Source organism: Hippoglossus hippoglossus, chromosome 3, assembly GCF_009819705.1.
Source record: "Hippoglossus hippoglossus isolate fHipHip1 chromosome 3, fHipHip1.pri, whole genome shotgun sequence".
Taxonomy (NCBI): Eukaryota; Metazoa; Chordata; class Actinopteri; order Pleuronectiformes; family Pleuronectidae; genus Hippoglossus; species Hippoglossus hippoglossus.
In genome coordinates this window covers 590,275-608,678 of record NC_047153.1, presented here as the reverse complement: position 1 = coordinate 608,678, position 18,404 = coordinate 590,275, and the positions used below count along the sequence as shown (strand labels likewise).

Genomic DNA, 18,404 nt, shown 5'->3' with positions numbered 1-18,404 from the left:
GGTGAGAGTCCAGAGAAAACGCACTCAGCCGAACAGTAACACAACTTCAACTGTGACACAACGGAAACTCTCCGGGTTTAGTTCATCCTGTAGATATTGATTTGTTTTTCTGAATGAACAATTAGATGTTTGAGTGACTTGCAGCAAAAGAGCAGAACAGTGAATGTTTACTTTTACAACGGCTCTCGTTCATTTTCTACAACGACGTTTAAGAAAGTCCTGGAACCAGGTCGACGAGACGAGATGAACCGTGACCAGAAAGTGAGTGAAGGAACTACACATCCCAGAAAGCACTGGGAATTATCCTTTCCAACGACTTCCTGCTGCTGCTTGAATCTAAACTTGAAACTCGTCGTCGTCTCTAAAGAAAACGCAGCGTCTTACAAAGAGAAATCCTCTGAATGTATAGAATTTACAGCTCAGACTCGTGTTTCACTTTGAGTTGGAGTTTTGTCTCAGCTCATGAAGAGTTGAGGATTGTGACAGAAACAGTTTGTTGTGCAGCAGAAACACGAGCTGCTCAAACCTTAAACCCATAATTACCTTCAGGGCTTTTCCCCTCAACAGGGTGAACAGGTTCTGGACTCGTGCCTCATCACTGAGACGCTCTGACTAACTTCTACACTCAGACTCTCAGAATGCAGACAAACCGGTCCACGGCGATGAGCCTGAAGACCAGCAGCAGCGTCCACCCTGCTCCTGCAGCATGGAAAGGTAATCAGGGTCATGAAGCCGGCGCCTGATTTACGGCCTCACATGTTGAGGAAACCGTGGAAGGACGGCGAGGGGGGGGGGGACGCTGTAACATCGACTGGGCATCAATATCAGCATGAACCAAAAAGAGAGAAAAGCTCTGACCCACATTTCCATCTGTAACACAGAGCTGGAACATGTACGGTGGCTCAGAGAGCTCAGCTCCCTGCAGCTCACAGATCAACACGCAGCAGCAGAACAACAGTTCGATCCTCAGCTGGAGGTTTAGACTTCTAACGTCCTGTGTGGACAGAGAGCAGGAACCTGAGAACCCACAAAACAATACAGGAGTTCGATACCAACGTGTACTAAGTTCTACACGTTGATAAACCATCACCGAGCACTGGTTCTTCTATCTCACACTTAAAACCACAACCTTCCCTCAGGCTCTTCAGACTCTACAGAAATAATCATAATGCTGATAGTTATGGATATTGGCTCATGATGGTTTCCAGTGTGATGATGGTTTGGTCGCTCTGTGAACTGATCAGATTCACTTCAACACTTTCATGTGAAATGTATTGATGATGTGAAAAGGCTGAAGCAGCGGGAACTGAACTGATCACCTTCACTTTCTGTTCCCACTCAACTCGCTGTCTGTCAATCAAACACTCACTCACACTCACTCACACTCACACGCACGCTCACACGCACGCGCACACACACACGCACCTCGTGTTCAGGAGTCACGCAGCCCTTGCGGTAAACACGACAGTTTTATACTTTTAACGCAGCGGTTCGTTACTTACGTGTTTTTATGCGCTGAAGTTGCGGTGAAGAGTTGCGGAGCAGCTGCAGCTGAGTGCGTGTCTGTGCGTGTGTGTGAGAGAGAGAGAGAGAGAGGGGGGGGGGGGGGGGTGGCTCCTCCTCCCGGTCTGACTCCTCCCTCTTCTTCAATCAGATTGGTTTTTTTCTTTGTTTTTATTCTGGAATTCAAAGTTTTATTCTTCTGTAGTTTTCATTGAAAGTACAAATAAACCTGTTAGTTGTATTATTATTACTTGTAGTAGTCATAGTAGTGGAAGTATAAATATTAGTCACATCCTTCAAATGTTAGAGATAAATAAATAAGAAATTTAAAAATAATAATTCTGATATTAAATGTTTTCTGAATTTGAGATTTTCTCTGTTGGAGGATGGATGAGCTCAGAGGAACGTTCCAGTTCAAACTACTCCATGTTGTTACTATTATGTTTAATAACCAGGGTTCTTCATGTGAAAGGGTTTTAGAAAACAGAAATCACGACATGTTTGGAGCCTGAGGTTCAGATGTAACAGTTCTGTTGTGTCAGTGAGCTGTGTGTGTGGGGGGGGGGGGGGGGGGGCAGTGAGCTGTGTGTGGGGGGGGCAGTGAGGTCAGTCTGAGGACAATACTCCTCCACACACACTCTGCAGCCTCGAGTGTCATGAACGTGTTGAACGCAGACGCGTCGTCTCTGCTAAATGTCTGATTGTCTCAGTGATGATGCAAAGGTCAGAGGTCAAACAGAGCGAGAGGCCGAAGAGTCTCAGATCCCAGGATTATGGACACACACTGTGTGTGTGTGTGTGTGTGTGTGACCTCACAGGTTTACATCACTGTGGCCTGATTCATTTTTCTACAAACAGCATCACTTACAAGTACATTTACTCAAGTACTGAGAGTTTTCAGGTACTCAAGTTTGAGTATTTACATCTTATGCTCATTTCTCAATTAGTACATTTTGGTGGGAAATAACTTACTTTCCTACATTTGTTCGGTGGAATTACTTTGTAGATAGAAAATACAATCTGATGAACTGTTAGATCAATTAATGCAGCTATATTAATTATAAAGTTATTAAAATGACCAACTTACATTAAACTGATTCACACGTCAATCAAATAAAGTCCTTCATTTATACATTGATGCCAAAACACTTGAGATAAATTGTTGACATTACTGTATTTTATTGCTTTAAATGTGTAGTATTCAACACCTGTAATACTGTTTAATATTAAATCCTTAAATAGGAAATTCAGCAAATAGTTAAAGGTCTGACAGCACTTAACTCCAAAGCTGAACCAGGTTAAAAAAAATATATATATACATAATTAAGTTTTTTACTTTTCAGGGTTCACCACAAAAACAAAACTCGTTATTCAATTACTTAAATTAAGATTTATTCCAACAAGAGAACAATATTGCACAAATTGAAAAAGACACATCTTCTGGTTTTTGGCCAGATCAGGGTCCCGGTCAGAAAAGGTCTTTTCTTGACTCGCTGAGGTAGAAACATGAACAGTGGGTACAAAGCTCCAGATCTCTGCTCAGTCCAAAGTCATCCTGGATCAATAAAGACAGTCTGCCTGTTGAGTGAAGAACGAGTCAGGCCACCAAACATCCGGTGGAGAAAAACCGTACCAAGCAAATGTTTCAGGGGAAATACGTCATCAGGAAAGAGCCTCCAGATCGTTAGTGTCAGTTTCCTGAAGTCAGGTTTGATCTCAGGACCTCAAAAGACTTCACACATTGAACAAAAAAACAAATTCTGCAACAAAACCAACCGTCGCAGAAGCTTCGCAGCAAAAACTCTGAACAAACGATGCTGTTAAAAAAAAAAAAAAGATAAAAACATTTTATTAAAATCTATAACAATCAAACTAAAATAAAGTGCACGCTGTCCTCAGGGGTCGAGCAGAGAAGCCGCCATGTTCTTGATGGTCGATGACTTGAGCTGAGGAATGAGGCTGATCTTCATCAGCTTGCTGCTGGAGAACTTGGTCTTCACGGCCTGCAGAGAAACAATGTTCATGTCAGACATCGTCTTTTACACAGAATCCAAACCGTTGCTCAGCCGACTCACCTGGAACTTAGTTTTTCCTTCGTTTACGGTCACTACATTTTTGGCGATGTGCTGCATGACGGGCTTCAGGTGGGCCTCGTCGTAAGTGGAGTAGTGCTGCTGGGCAGGAGACTGACGTGAAGAGAGAAGAAGAGTTACACCGTTTGGAGTCAACGGCAAAGAGACAAATGGTGAATCAGCCGGTGGAAGACTCACCCACGTCAGCCCCTCGAGCAGCAGCTGAGAGAGACACAGGGCGGCAGCAGCCACCTCAGAGGGACGGTAGTGCACCATGTCGTAGTCGAGGAGGGTCAGCTCCATCAGATACTTGGCCAGAGTGTGTCCCTCCACGTCCGACTGAGACAAACACCAAGAACAACAACGTCTCGACCTGTCGCCATGCTTCTACACTCAGTTCAAACTCTCCATGTAGAAACAGATCAGTTATTAACTGAGCAGCAGAACATGCAATCATTCGTGAGCACATCTTTTCACATGGTTCTGTAAATACAATCTCAAAGAGACTTTATATCGAACCCTTCTGTGTGACGTTACTCACCTGCGCCACCTTCGAAGCCCGTCTGAGGAAGTGCAGAGGAAGAGGACGTCCCAGCTGGAAGTTGAGGCGCCTCAGAACCAGCTGCTCCATCTCCAGAATCTGAGCCTTGGTAAAAGCGTTGTCTGTGATGTAGGCAAAGTCTCCGACCTCAGGAGCAAACATCTCCTCATATTTACAGGCCACCAGCATGGAGGTCACGCCAACAAGCTGCAGCTTCCTGCGAGAGACGGGCTGGACCTGCAGCACAGCAAGAAAACGTTCAATCCTCGGATCAGAAAACTCAGGAGGAAGCAGATCTCCACGGGTCGTACCTGCAGGAAACGATCCAGGACGGCGACAGTGAGATACAGAGTCTCCTGCAGCAGCTGGAACCTGGAGTGAACCTGGACCAGCCAGTCGATGAGAAGAGCACGCATGCGTTCCGTGATCTCATAGCCCTGCATGTAGTTAGCGTGAACAGCCTGCTCCACCTGTGGAGACAAGTGTTAATGCACAACACAGAAAGACAAAGCAGCGAGCGGGGCCGAGCAGAACTCACCTCCAGGACGTGCAGATATGTGTAGATATCTTTGACGTATTGTGAGCAGAGCTGCGGCTGATCGGCGTCCTGCTCGTCCACGTCCTGCACAGAGAGCAGCTGCTCGGAGAAGGCTCGGCACAGCTCCTGCTCCTCCTTCATGGACACGTCAGCCGGCTCCTCTGGAACCGAGGGGACCGGATGCGCAGGCGCTTGGACCTGAACCACCGGAGGAACCGGCCGGACCACGGCAGGTCTGGCCTTTACGGCACAAGAGGGTTTGGCCGATGCTTTGGCTGCTCCCATCCTCTGAGGAAACAAGGAAAACGTCACTTATGCAAATAAACAAGTTTAAACGTTTGTGTGACGCTTGTTTCTGACACGTTTGTTCTGTGCACGTCCTCTGATCAGCAGCTGCACGTTTCAGGAGTCGGAGCCACACAAGCTGGTCACTTCACAGCCTTACAATAACGATGCGTTTGTATGATCACATTTGTTACGTTAAAAAAAAAGTCAAGTTGGATTTCCTTACTCTGGGGGGCCCCCTAGTGGCCACAGGGCCGTGTGCAGGACGGTTAGCTCCTGTTAGCAAACATTTGCAGAGAAGCTAACGTTGAGTGAGTTCACTGACGAACACGTGTGTAGATCACATGTTTAATGTCTGAACTCAGCACGTGGTGGTTTCATGTTCTGCGTGTTGGGAGTTTCCCACTGAAACCAGCAGGGTGTCGGTGTTACAGGGGCAGCCTCAGGGAGCTAGCTGCTTGTGGCTAGCAGGGCTATGCTAGCAGGCTTTTCGTGTTAGCCCAGCTAGCATTAGCCTGTGAGCTTCACAGTCTGACTGTTTATAAACAGATAAATGTCCGGAGTGTCTCAGGGACAGTGTCCGGAGTGTCTCAGGGACACTGTCTCAGGGACACTGTCTCAGGGACAGTGTCCGGCTCTCCCTCCGTCTCCTCACCTTCGTGGTGACGTTGTCTCCGGGGAAGTTGGTGATCTCTCCGAGGGCCCCTCTCCTCCGGGGCCCCGCGGCGGCGGGTTTACCCATCTTCAGCGGGTTGTCCGCGGCGGGCAGCTGCTCAGAGGCAGCGGCAGCAGAACCGGGAGGAAACACAAACGGGAGAATCGTTACAACCGGTGGAAACAGACGAGTCGGTTCTACCGGGAAACTTCCGGTGCAGAGCCGAACCGGAGAAACACTCACCGCAGCTCGGAGCTCCACTGACGACATGCTACTGACGAGAGGACCGACACAAGGGGATTGGCTCAGATTCAACGACAACAACCGACCAGATTCACCGACACGAGACACCGTGCAGGTAAACAACCGGGCTGCTTTCAAATAGCGCCCCGTCGAAGCTGATTGGACGAGGCTCTCGGTCGCTCGCTGCTGATTGGACGACAGTGTCAGGTGACAGTTAGGTTTATTTTGAATTATTTATTAATGTGAGGAGCATATTCAAGCAAAAGTTTATTATTTTTTAATATTTTCATTTTTATTCCAAAACGTTTTTCCTTGATTGAAATGAACCTAATTATTCTTCAGAATCAATTCATTCATGTACTTCTTCAAAACTTTTATTTGTCTTTCGTTATATTCATTTCTATTCATGCTTTTTTATTTTATTTTATTTATTTCCATCATCAATTAATCAAATGATTGTTTTCCTGATTCTTTTTTCTATACGTCCGAAAATAATATAAAATATCTCCAGTTTCCGACTCTACTGAAAACTTGTTCCATCCAACCAAAACTGTAAAACGGAACTATTTTGAGTTTACAAAGATTTATGTCACAAAGAGAAATATTAAATCCACGTCTTTCAGAATCTGAACCCATTTCAAACAACTGAAATGATCAGACAATCCGAATCAAACTTATTTTATCATCTATTGTTTGTGTCCACCTGATTAAATATAAGATCAGCTCCGGTTTGAGAAGATTATTGTTCTCTGGTAAATGTCGTCTATGGCCGGTTCATCAAGAAGCTTTCAGTTAAACACAAACAGGTTCTCTGGATCTGCTGGTAGGGTTGGTATCAATAGATCCTACAACCTGCAGAAGAACCGGCCCTAAGCACCAGACCCACAGAGGTCCGGCTCGACCACAGCAGACCCAGATGCTGCTGAGAGACAGGACCAAGTGGCTGGGACAGCGTTCACTGAGAGACAGGACCAAGTGGCTGGGACAGCGTTCACTGAGAGACAGGACCAAGTGACTGGGACAGCGTTCACTGAGAGACAGGACCAAGTGGCTGGGACAGCGTTCACTGAGAGACAGGACCAAGTGACAGCGTTCACTGAGAGACAGGACCAAGTGGCTGGGTTCACTGAGAGACAGGACCAAGTGGCTGGGACAGCGTTCACTGAGAGACAGGACCAAGTGACTGGGTTCACTGAGAGACAGGACCAAGTGGCTGGGACAGCGTTCACTGAGAGACAGGACCAAGTGACTGGGACAGCGTTCACTGAGAGACAGGACCAAGTGGCTGGGACAGCGTTCACTGAGAGACAGGACCAAGTGGCTGGGACAGCGTTCACTGAGAGACAGGACCAAGTGACTGGGTTCACTGAGAGACAGGACCAAGTGGCTGGGACAGCGTTCACTGAGAGACAGGACCAAGTGACTGGGACAGCGTTCACTGAGAGACAGGACCAAGTGGCTGGGACAGCGTTCACTGAGAGACAGGACCAAGTGACTGGGACAGCGTTCACTGAGAGACAGGACCAAGTGACTGGGTTCACTGAGAGACAGGACCAAGTGGCTGGGACAGCGTTCACTGAGAGACAGGACCAAGTGGCTGGGACAGCGTTCACTGAGAGACAGGACCAAGTGGCTGGGACAGCGTTCACTGAGAGACAGGACCAAGTGACTGGGTTCACTGAGAGACAGGACCAAGTGGCTGGGACAGCGTTCACTGAGAGACAGGACCAAGTGACTGGGTTCACTGAGAGACAGGACCAAGTGGCTGGGACAGCGTTCACTGAGAGACAGGACCAAGTGACTGGGACAGCGTTCACTGAGAGACAGGACCAAGTGACTGGGACAGCGTTCACTGAGAGACAGGACCAAGTGACTGGGACAGCGTTCACTGAGAGACAGGACCAAGTGGCTGGGACAGCGTTCACTGAGAGACAGGACCAAGTGACTGGGACAGCGTTCACTGAGAGACAGGACCAAGTGACTGGGACAGCGTTCACTGAGAGACAGGACCAAGTGACTGGGTTCACTGAGAGACAGGACCAAGTGACTGGGACAGCGTTCACTGAGAGACAGGACCAAGTGGCTGGGACAGCGTTCACTGAGAGACAGGACCAAGTGGCTGGGACAGCGTTCACTGAGAGACAGGATCAAGTGACTGGGTTCACTGAGAGACAGGACCAAGTGGCTGGGACAGCGTTCACTGAGAGACAGGACCAAGTGGCTGGGACAGCGTTCACTGAGAGACAGGACCAAGTGGCTGGGACAGCGTTCCTGAGAGACAGGACCAAGTGGCTGGGACAGCGTTCACTGAGAGACAGGACCAAGTGGCTGGGACAGCGTTCACTGAGAGACAGGACCAAGTGGCTGGGACAGCGTTTACTGAGAGACAGGACCAAGTGGCTGGGACAGCGTTCACTGAGAGACAGGACCAAGTGGCTGGGACAGCGTTCACTGAGAGACAGGACCAAGTGGCTGGGACAGCGTTCACTGAGAGACAGGACCAAGTGACTGGGACAGCGTTCACTGAGAGACAGGACCAAGTGGCTGGGTTCACTGAGAGACAGGACCAAGTGGCTGGGACAGTGAACGGGAACATCAGGACAAACAGCTGCTAGCCAACACAGGTGCTGGACAAAGAACAGAAGATGGCAGCAGTGACAGATGTGTAAATCCCAGCGGACGCTAACATCAGGGAAAAGGAGCATGAGAAGATGGAGAAGTACCAAGAAGTGAAAGAACAGATGTGGAAGGTGAACTACAATGTGATCCCTAGTAAGAGCATTAGAGGCTGACACAGAAGCTCCAGCAGATCAGGTACAACATCTGGAGCCTGTGTCCAGAAGAGCTCAGTCCTAGAAACAGATAAGATACTGAACCCTCAAACTCCCAGAGGCAGACGCGCCCCCCCAGCCAGAGAACATGAACCACAGAACTGTCTGACAGAACTAGGAGACAAATAGTCGGATATATTTTAGTATAGAAATAGCATAGCTGGTTTTAAGAATGACTGAAGAATAGAAAGATATAAATCCAGACTACTCACTGGTTCTAAGCAGGAAGAAAAGACCAAATGAATCGTACTTAATTTGGACGCCTCAAATAATGAATACATTCAACTTTCTGAGAGAAACTAGTTAGAGCTGAGAAGAATCTGAGACGTTGAGAAAAAAGAATCATAAATCCCAGAAAATAACATTTTAATTCTATTTTTGAAGTTTAGTCTCAAGTAAAATGTAAAAATTGTACATTTCCCTTCCTGTGTGCATAAATGTAGGTTTTGTTTCGTTGCTCAAACAATTAACTCTAATTATCATGTTTATATAAATATGGTAAATTCTCATTATGTATGGATTTGGACAGTTTTCAGACAACATCCAGCAAATGTCGAAACAGGCTCAGAACACAAGAGTCACAAAGAAACTTTATATAGTTTTCAAGTATTCAAAACTGTTAAATAAGTACAAGATGTGTTCACATGATTTACATATTGGACAATATATGCACTGCCCACTTTAATTCTTTTTACACGTTTCCCACTACCCACGCAACACGCTAAAATGTCCGCAAACTATTCACATTTGTTTTGCCTTTTCTTTTTTTTTCTTTTTTTGCCTTTTTTTAATCAATTTGAAATCTCGACAGCTGTCTATTGGACAAAGACCACACAGACGTTATACCTGGAACAGTTTACAGTGTAGGATGGAGACGTCCGACGAAGGGGGGGGCAGACTGAGCCAGGGTCAGAACTGTGATTAGCTGCTGGTGATATGAACAGTACGTGTTAACACAAGAAAAGTGGGTTAACATTCAAAACCACTGTTGATCCCTTGATGTGTCGACTTCCACACAACAAACACAAAATAATATACAGAAGGACTGAAGCTGCTGAGTCGTGTCAGTATTTCAGGGAGAGCAGATGGCTTCAACATTTTCATTCCTCATTGATTGGTTGTGTCACAAATTTGGTCTAAATGTGTCAAAAAGATCTTTAAGGCACCGAATGCTGTTGGATACAGTTATTCTGACATTTTGGAAACTGAAAATATACGTGCTCCTGTGACAAAAACAACAGAGATCAGATAAAAGTGATAAGACTGATGTTTTTCTACTCTGGCCTTTTAAAGTTAATGCTGCCTCGTCCTACCAACAGGTAAACAGGAGAGAAACTCAAACATTGCATGGAAATAAAAAAGTAGCACCACAGAGAAAAGAAGAAAATATGACTCTATTCCTAAAAGAAACATTTTCAGACAACATGACTTTCCTCCTCAAAACTCGGATGTACATGGACGCCTGTTAACGTCAGAGCTGCAACTACAAATCAGTTTGGATTATTGATTCATTAATGTGTGATGGCGTCGTCAAATGTTTCCATTTGACCGATGAACAAAATCATTTATAACCACGGAAGATTTAAATCAAACAGAAAACAAAAACAAATTCACATTTGAGAAACTGAAACCAGAGAATTTTACATATTTCCTTGAAATAAAAAAGACAATTAACAAGTTGCAGCTCTGGATAACATCTAGATTTAGGTAAAAAATAGTAAGACGTGACTTGAGAGGAACTGTCATGGTTTAGCTGAGGGACATGAGCCAGTCTTTCTGTACATTACTTTTAGAGACTTTTTAGAAAAGCATATAGGTAGCCTTACATGTGGATAACCATGTTCTCACTTGTACAAAGGTGTTGAACTACCATGTGTGCCATGTTACCATTATACCGCAAAAACTCAGGTCCATTTCATTTCCCTACATCTGTGATTATAAACCTCGTGTGCTTCGTTTTATTTGAATTCTGCAGCGTAGCAGATTTATTAGCAGCCTCTGGATGAGCTGCTGGGTGTCGATAGAGGAAAATAATTGTGCAACACCATCAATTCTTTCATCTGATGAATGACACACAAACGTAACACACACTGTAGATACATGCAGATTCCCTCTGCTCACGGTTCACTGTGAAGATGCTTGTTTTCCTGGTGAATCAATATCAAACCTATCAAAATAAAAACTTTTACTGTGACGTTTATATGAATAATGTTTTAGATGATTGACTTCTACACATGATTAACTTAAACAATAAATAATGCTGATTATTAATGATTCACTGACACTCAAGTGGTTCTTTAAGGATAATGGAAACATGGCACCCGGACACAAGTGAACAGCCGGATCTTTTAATGCCTCTGGACCGAGCGCACCACACCGCACGTTCAGCGTGGTTCGCCACACAAGTTACAAACTATGAGACAAAAATCTAAACTTCAATAAAAACCTGCCTATGAGACAGAGGGGATAGTCACCATACTGTACATTTTATACAATATCCATGTCCATTATGAATATAACAAGTGCATTCACTTGAAGGAAAAGTTCTACTTAAAACAAATCCTTGTTTTTCACTTTTCAAACAGGCCGAATTGTTCAGAAACAACAAAGATAAATTTTTGCACTTCAGCTTGATCGATTTAATTTGTCTTGATCAGAGCTAAAATTACACGAACTGATGAAAACAAGTTAAGTGAAGAACAGAGATTTGCTTTAGGTTAACAACGCCCTCCAGTAACGTTCATTCAGATTCTCAATTTTTCAGCAATTTTAGTTTTTAAATTACTGTACTTCTTTTACATCAACACAACAGTTGATTAGCGAGTTGTCTTTATTTACAGGGAAAGGTGGAAGCGATGAACTCCACAGCTTATGCATTGAGCCTCAGAGACTGATCCTCTCTCCTCCTGGAGGAGATATCGATGTCTATGGAGTCTTTACCCACAATGAGTCGCAGCCGCTTCGCTGGAGGAAGTGGAATGAAATCGTCGTCGAACTCATTGTCAAAGTAGTCGTCGTCGTCGTCATCCTCCCCTTCCTCATCGTCGTCGTCGTCGTCCTCTTCAGATGAAGGTTCGGCCAGAACGTTTTGGGTCCGATGTCCGCCATTCCTGGCCTCCAGACTCTGACCCATGTCCCCGTTATAGGACATCTGCTCAGCCCGTGACTGGGATATCCTCCGTGCATCGTCCTCTCTCTTCAGCTGGATCTTCAGCTTGGTGGAGTTACTGTGCACCACAGGGGCAAAGCCGTTATTCAGTTTGGCGATGTACGAGTTGCCTTTGTCCTTATCGTGCTCTTTGCTGAACTTAATGCTGATTTTGCTGGAAGAGGCGGAGTTGACCGTAGAGGCTGAAAGGTTGGAGGAGCCGATGGAATCGTTGGGATCATTGGTTTTGCTACTGCTGCTGTCCCTCCGCCGGCGGAGTGTCAGTTTGGGGATGCCTGTGTTGTTCTCCAGGATCAGCTGTGCATCGTAACGCGTGATCTGACGTTTCTTCTTCCCCTTGTCCTGTGACCGACAGCCACTCTTACTCTTTTCCCTGCGGAGGGATTTGCTGCCATTGGCCACCCCGTTGTAGTCCCTGTGTCGCTCTGCGATGCTCAGCAGCACGTTGCCACAGTCTGAGTAATTAGCGGTGTGGCCAGCAGCCACCGGCATGAAGGGCTCACCGTACGGGTTCTCGCATTTAATCGTCCGCTCGGTCCTGACCCGTGACACTCGTTTCCGCCTGCTGCAGGAGCCTCTTCTGGAGTAGCCAGGATCTAATGCCGGCTGCTCCAGTCCCACTCCATGGTGGAGATACTCCTCCATGTCAGCTGGCTCTGTTTTAATGACCACTCCACCAGGGACTGGGCTCAAGCCGTCCATGGCACTGGGCTCCAGCTTAACGCCAGCTGCCGTTTCCTGGGCTTTCACAAGGGTCCTTGTGGACCTGCGAGTCCTGTATGTCGAACACTGGCTGCCCTCGCTGCTTTGCACAACTTGTAGGTTTCCATTTTCCTTGGCAGCATGACGGGTGAGGCAGCCCCGCGGGCCTAGTGTCTGCTGCCCCAGCTCCTGTCCATCCTTCTCCTTTTTGACGGTGACACCTTTACACAGCGACACCTTCGAGTCCCTGAGACCCAGCTGGCAAGTCTCTCCTTTGGCCAACACTTTGGGCTCTGCACTCCGACGACGACACCGCAACTGGACTTTACCTAGTGAAGGCTTGGATTGGGATTTTAGTCTCTTTGGTACCCTGTTATTGATTACACGACCTTGTTTGGAACATGAGGTAGTTAGGGCTCTGGACAAAGTCTGTCTGGTTTGAGTCCTGTTTTTGTACTTCAGGCCAGATGAGGATGTTCTTTTTCTGGCAGCTGTCGAAAAGAGAAATATGTTGAATATGATGTATTATTAACAATATCTGAAACTTACCTATTCATGTTGGCTGGGTTTGCTGTACAAAAATTTATTTTCTGACAAATTTGCCCAAAATGACTGTAAGAAACTAAGATTATTCATGTCTGTACAGTATTAAATCTATTGTTCAGCTATAATATATGTGAATAAATAACATGGCTGCCTTCACCATTGTGCTCGTTACATAGGTTTCTTCAGAACCCTGAACTACGGCAGCAGCATGACGTGACTTACATTGATGTGTTTTTGGCATTTCCTGAGAATCTCCATCGGTGTGGGAGCCGACAGAGTGACTGTCCGAGCTCCGGTTTCCTTCCCCCAGCTTCTTCAGTCTGTTCAGACGCTTGTCCGTCTCCCGCAGCCCGTACTTGCTGTTGATCACCGGCACTTCCACTGGCAGTCCAGCTTTGGATTTGAAAGCACCGGTACCCCGTCTGCTCAACAACAACATGAAATAAAACTTCATCACAGCTTCAAGAGATTCTACCTTCTATAGTGCATCTGTTGTTACACCCACCGTTCACATGTATAGCATTCACAAAATTCATTGTTTTCCCCAAAAAAACCATCGCCGTAGTAACAAGAGATTTCCTCTCCCGGTTCAATGTCCCTCAAAACCTTCACACAGGCCGTGTCTCGTCCTGTCGATACAAACTAAAGGAACAAGAAATGCATATTGATTTGTTAGTTTACTTCCATGTTCAACAGCAGCTGAGCAGTAGTTTATTAGTTTCTTCAGAGACACTTAAACTAGGAAGCTACCTTGCAGTTTGGTCGACAATCTTCAGGAGAAAAAGGGAGAAAAGACAAATTAGTGCCTCGCTTCTGCTGATTCATCTCAATTTGTAGCTGCGGCACTAACGATGCTCAATCATCAGAGATATCAAAGATGAATACCGTGATTGATGAAGGCAGCTGGGCCCAACCAGAGCTGTGCACAGTTCTTACGGGTTGAATACATGACGCTGAAGTCGTTCTCCCCGTGTCGGAGCAGCATGTTCTCCTCACTCTCCGACAGCTCAGCAATGCATCCCACCAGGTACTCGATCTTATCATTTCTCTTCCTGTAGAGTACAGATTACAGCAGGAGGCTCAATTACTCTTTCACACTTTAAGATCTGTGTAAGATACGGACTGAGTTCATGTCTGTGAAGTTCAAACAATAAGTCACTTTACTGATTTGTCAACAAAAGGAAGATTAATAGACATTCATTGATCAATAGATTGTTTCAGTTATGTTTCAACCAAAATTGAATCCAGGTCCTCCAAGGGGTTGGGGTTGCTGTTTTAATAACTGTTATTCAAAGCTGCTGATTGGACACAGGTAATCTGCTGATGCCCCCATGGGCGATATTTAACGGGCTAATAAATTATGAAAAAGTTGCAGTCATAGATATTTGTGCAACACAGCAGAATGAACTCACCATTCCTTTGTTGCCACAATTTTAGCTCCATTTTGCTCTGATGAATAACGATTACAAGGGAGAATCTCAAAGCCGCTGTCTGTGGCAAACATCCGCAGATACACAAACACCTGTGACAAACACAACATTAGTGATCTGAGTGTTGACTGTGGTGCTGGTAGAAAACAGAGCAGACATACGATAATATGTTTACATGTTGTTTGAAGAGCTTTTCTCCGGCTTTCGTCTTGTGGACAAACAGATTTCGGGACCAGTCCCCCGTTGTCAGAGCTCTGAAAGCCTTCTCCAAGTTGTCATGTTTCTTGAAACGCTCGATGATCTCTTTCAGCTCCTCTTGTCTTCCCTTAATCGGTCGAAATCTGTGGAGACGCAGTAATGTCAAAAACACTAATATGAAATAAAATGCACCTGAATCTAAAGAGAAGACATGTGCATGTTAATGAAAGCGCTTTCATTTGACTGAAGAGACTGCGCCACCATTAATTCCCCTGTGATGAATCTGCTGACCTGGTGCTCATTTTATGAGTCTGAAAGCCCAGATATGGATCCAGGATGAGGCCCGTGGTCATATCATCGTTCTCACACAGCTCCTTGGCAGTCATTCCTGAGGAGGGCACATAGCGCCTCTCTGCCTCCAGACTGGCTGCATTAAACCCTGTGAACAGCAAACACAGGGTTAGGAACACGTAAATGCTAAAGAATCTAGACATTTGTCAACACATCGTCCAAACTCACTGCGGCTACATCTTCGGCTTCTGGGGTGCGTTTTGTTGTGGCGCAGGGATGTCCGCTGTGAATGCTGAGAGCGAGTCTGGCTCTGGCTCACAGGTTGCTCGCTGGTCAACTTGTTTCCGTGTCGTCTGCCATTCAATACCATGTTCTTGGATTCGCCCAACCACTTCATGCCCGCAAGCCCCCTGGTCCAGTTGCATTTAGTCTCTGAGTTTAAGAAACACTCGAGTGGGGAAGACTGTGGTCTAAAGTTTGAAACCTGGGAGCAAAGCAGAAGCAACAAATGTCACTACATGCACAGTCAAGACATTTTATTATCTCAGACTTAAGATATACAAATCTAAAAGGGATGGAAACAGGCCGGTGGATGTGTTGCCAGCTCAGACTGAGGGAAACAAATATTTACTCCTAACTGAGGATGAGAAAGTAACTTTTCTCACTGAGGTGGGAATTAGCTTGGATGCTGAAATCAGGCACTAGTTCCTTCACGGCTGGACCGAATTACAGCGCAGATTCCGGTGCCTCATTTCAGAGCCTGAGCTCTTTACTGAAATAGTTTCTGTACTTACAGGCGACATAACATCCCTGCTTGTGTCGAGTTAACATTACACTTAACTGTGGTGGTAACACACACTCTACATGGCTCTGGCAGCACGCGACATTAGCCTACATTTAGCTAGTAGCTACTGCAAACTCAAGTCTACATGACAACAAAATGCCTAAAGTGAAATGGTGGGAAGTGTGGCTGTATTTCAAGGATTCTGACACCGGGTTGGGGGCAAATGTTTAAACACAGTTCTGTGTGAAGGAACACGACAAACTTAATGAAGCACGTGGCGCCACACGGATACATGTGAGAGCAGAGAGATGTGCGACCCCATGACAAACACATCGGCAGTGTGGGTATCTCTGGGTGGGGGGGGGGACAGTTGATGGTTTGGAGCTGGAGCATGTCACTGTATTAAGCACTGAAACTCTTATTTAGTGATAAATTATTGTAGTAAGTTATTGTGTGAGGTTGTTACTTAATTGGTTCAAACATTTGCATTATTTGAATTTGTATATACTTTGATCTGTTAACAATTTATATGTTAAAGTTCCCCTTAACATTAAGAAGCTGATCTTAAGGTCGACCGTTGTTCTGTGGAAGTTCTTAGAACCTTTCAGCACCGGAAACGTTTGAAAGTACCGATTTCACACCAGAAAAATCCAAACGATACCAAACAACCTCAACAACTTGCCGTGTTCACACTTTACCTTAAAGTGCATCTGGGGATACAAGTAGTGAGAGATGGTCAGGATTCACTCCTTCACAGCCTCAACAGCACGTGAGCAACACTTCATTCAACTCTGTCCAGCAGGAGAAACCAGCAGCTACACAAAGTGAAACCAGGAACGATCACTCACACACAGTGCATCTCATGGTGCCAGTACCAGCTGATCTACCAGCTGCTGCACAGAAAACCACTTCTCCCAGCGGGGAGGGACAATCCTGCAGCGCCGCTCAGTGGTAACCCCGAGTACTGCACTGGCGGACTGTCAAGTGCAACAGTAACGTCGGTGTTTTCTCCACACACACGAATAAAGTGTCACAGTGTCCATGTCCTAAATTCACACGTCCTTGTGTTCACCTGCAGGACAAACTCCGCACGCTGGACCCGCGGACACACCAGCGACCTGACTCCAAACCGTGCCTGCGTCGCAACAACAACGTTTCATTAGCAATCGATGCATTAAACCTGTGGGTTATTAGCAGGAAGCTAACGTTAGCCTCGACCCCACACACCGGGCCGAGGAGCGGCGGTGGAGACCCGGAGGCCACAGCGCCAGATGAGGCCGAGATGGTCCGAGTTCTCACCGCAGCTCGCATTGTTTGCTAACAACTGCCGTTCCCCCACCCGACCGCTGCGTTAGCACGATGCTAACAGCCAGCGGAGACACCGCGGAGATGCTCGGCCGCGGAGATTCGCTTCCTCCGCCGGTTCCTGGTCCACGATGCTTCACACGAGGAAGTTACAGAAACACCAGGAGCTCACACGTTCACTACAAAGACACGAGATCACAACGATGGAGCCGCTGGTTCACAGCGACACATCCTTACCGTCACAATAATAACACATCAGCTCTACGGCTCACGAGGCTCCGACGCTTTTATTTCTGCGCGTAGACATTCAAATAAAGCAAATACAGATCGTGTTATTGTCCATCATCTGTTCAGGATACAAACCTGGTCTCACACTGCTCCTGGAGCTGGCTTCAAACTTAACTTCCGCAGGTTGCTAGCTTAGCATCAGCTAGCACAGTCTAAAAGCACCATATCAGCCCCTTATACTCCACACAGTTAGCATTGATCACTTTAACGATATAAAGACGAGTGTGGATCAAGTATCCCCAGTGTAACAGCTCGCTGCACGCACGTCCCGCAGAATGATGCTAGCTGCTGCCTCCCTGCAGACCAGCGGAGCCCCGCAGCTAGCAGCGCTAGCTCTGGTTGTGTGATGTGGAAGCTATTCGCTAGCTTAGCAGGCTAACTAAAGGGAATTAAAAGTTGATGTTAGTGTCGGTACCGATGCAGATGGGTTCTAACAGAACAGCAGCTGATGGACCCGGGGAGGTTCTGTTGTTAATCAGGAGAACAGTGGAGGAACCTCACAGCGTTTTCACGCGTTCTTACGTTAAATGTCCCAAATCCACCACAGCGACACAACCGAACACACACGGTACTCACACTGTGGTTCTGTACAACACGACCCACTGCGGCACTTCAGAACCAGTCCTGGTTCCACAGCCTGAACGAAAATATCACAGCAAACACATTATTTAGAAATTAACATTAAAATTCAAGATGGCGGCGCAGCACAGGGGAGAGGGAGAGAAAGGCGCAGCACCGCCATCCTGAAGAAAATAGATCCCACCAACACGCAGCCGCTCTCAGGCGTGTGGACGGAAACACGAGGACAAGAGACAGAACCCACGACCCAGTCCGACACGGAGAACCACAACGGTACAGAACACGTGTTCACACCGCTAGTGACACCATGTCGGAGATCGTTATCGAGTTTGTGGCTGTGACAGTCGGATGTACACAAAAGTAGTTCTGCATAAACAAACCTCTTTACGCTTCCTACGGATCCAGCGGAGGGATACTGATGGTGATTCTGCCTGTGGCCCTGAC

The 18,404-nt window shown here is 46.4% G+C and overlaps 3 protein-coding genes across 6 annotated transcripts in view; all 3 read right to left on the bottom strand.

Annotated features, from left to right (window-relative positions):
- Positions 1-1,625, bottom strand: part of LOC117752411 (CD82 antigen-like) — a 16,814-nt gene extending 15,189 nt beyond the window's left edge. The window contains exon 1 of one of the 2 annotated variants that reach the window (XM_034569670.1): positions 1,503-1,625. The gene's annotated coding sequence lies outside the window, so the exon portion shown is untranslated. Of the gene's footprint in view, positions 1-1,498 lie in introns of both variants that reach the window. The other variant, XM_034569679.1, reaches the window with a different exon arrangement.
- A 1,248-nt stretch (positions 1,626-2,873) lies between these two features.
- ccnb2 (cyclin B2) lies at positions 2,874-5,995 on the bottom strand. Its single transcript, XM_034569155.1, has 8 exons — positions 5,838-5,995; positions 5,595-5,708; positions 4,655-4,942; positions 4,428-4,586; positions 4,117-4,353; positions 3,774-3,914; positions 3,579-3,689; positions 2,874-3,506 (listed from the first exon to the last, which is right to left on the bottom strand). Exons 1-8 carry the CDS (start codon positions 5,862-5,864, stop codon positions 3,399-3,401), a joined length of 1,185 nt encoding a protein of 394 aa, XP_034425046.1. The 5' UTR covers positions 5,865-5,995; the 3' UTR covers positions 2,874-3,398.
- Positions 5,996-9,240: 3,245 nt separating this feature from the next.
- On the bottom strand, positions 9,241-18,309 carry kmt5b (lysine methyltransferase 5B). Of its 3 annotated transcripts, none has more exons than XM_034615441.1 (10): positions 17,958-18,309; positions 15,233-15,488; positions 15,005-15,152; positions 14,691-14,856; positions 14,498-14,607; positions 13,971-14,137; positions 13,836-13,855; positions 13,591-13,727; positions 13,308-13,507; positions 9,241-13,030 (listed from the first exon to the last, which is right to left on the bottom strand). In XM_034615441.1, exons 2-10 carry the CDS (start codon positions 15,399-15,401, stop codon positions 11,538-11,540), a joined length of 2,610 nt encoding a protein of 869 aa, XP_034471332.1. In that variant the 5' UTR covers positions 15,402-15,488; positions 17,958-18,309; the 3' UTR covers positions 9,241-11,537. The 3 variants fall into 3 exon arrangements, with proteins under 3 accessions (XP_034471332.1, XP_034471340.1, XP_034471345.1); XM_034615449.1 differs by lacking the exon at positions 17,958-18,309 and adding an exon at positions 17,457-17,931; XM_034615454.1 differs by lacking the exon at positions 17,958-18,309 and adding an exon at positions 15,900-15,924.
- Between the last annotated feature and the right edge of the window lie 95 nt (positions 18,310-18,404).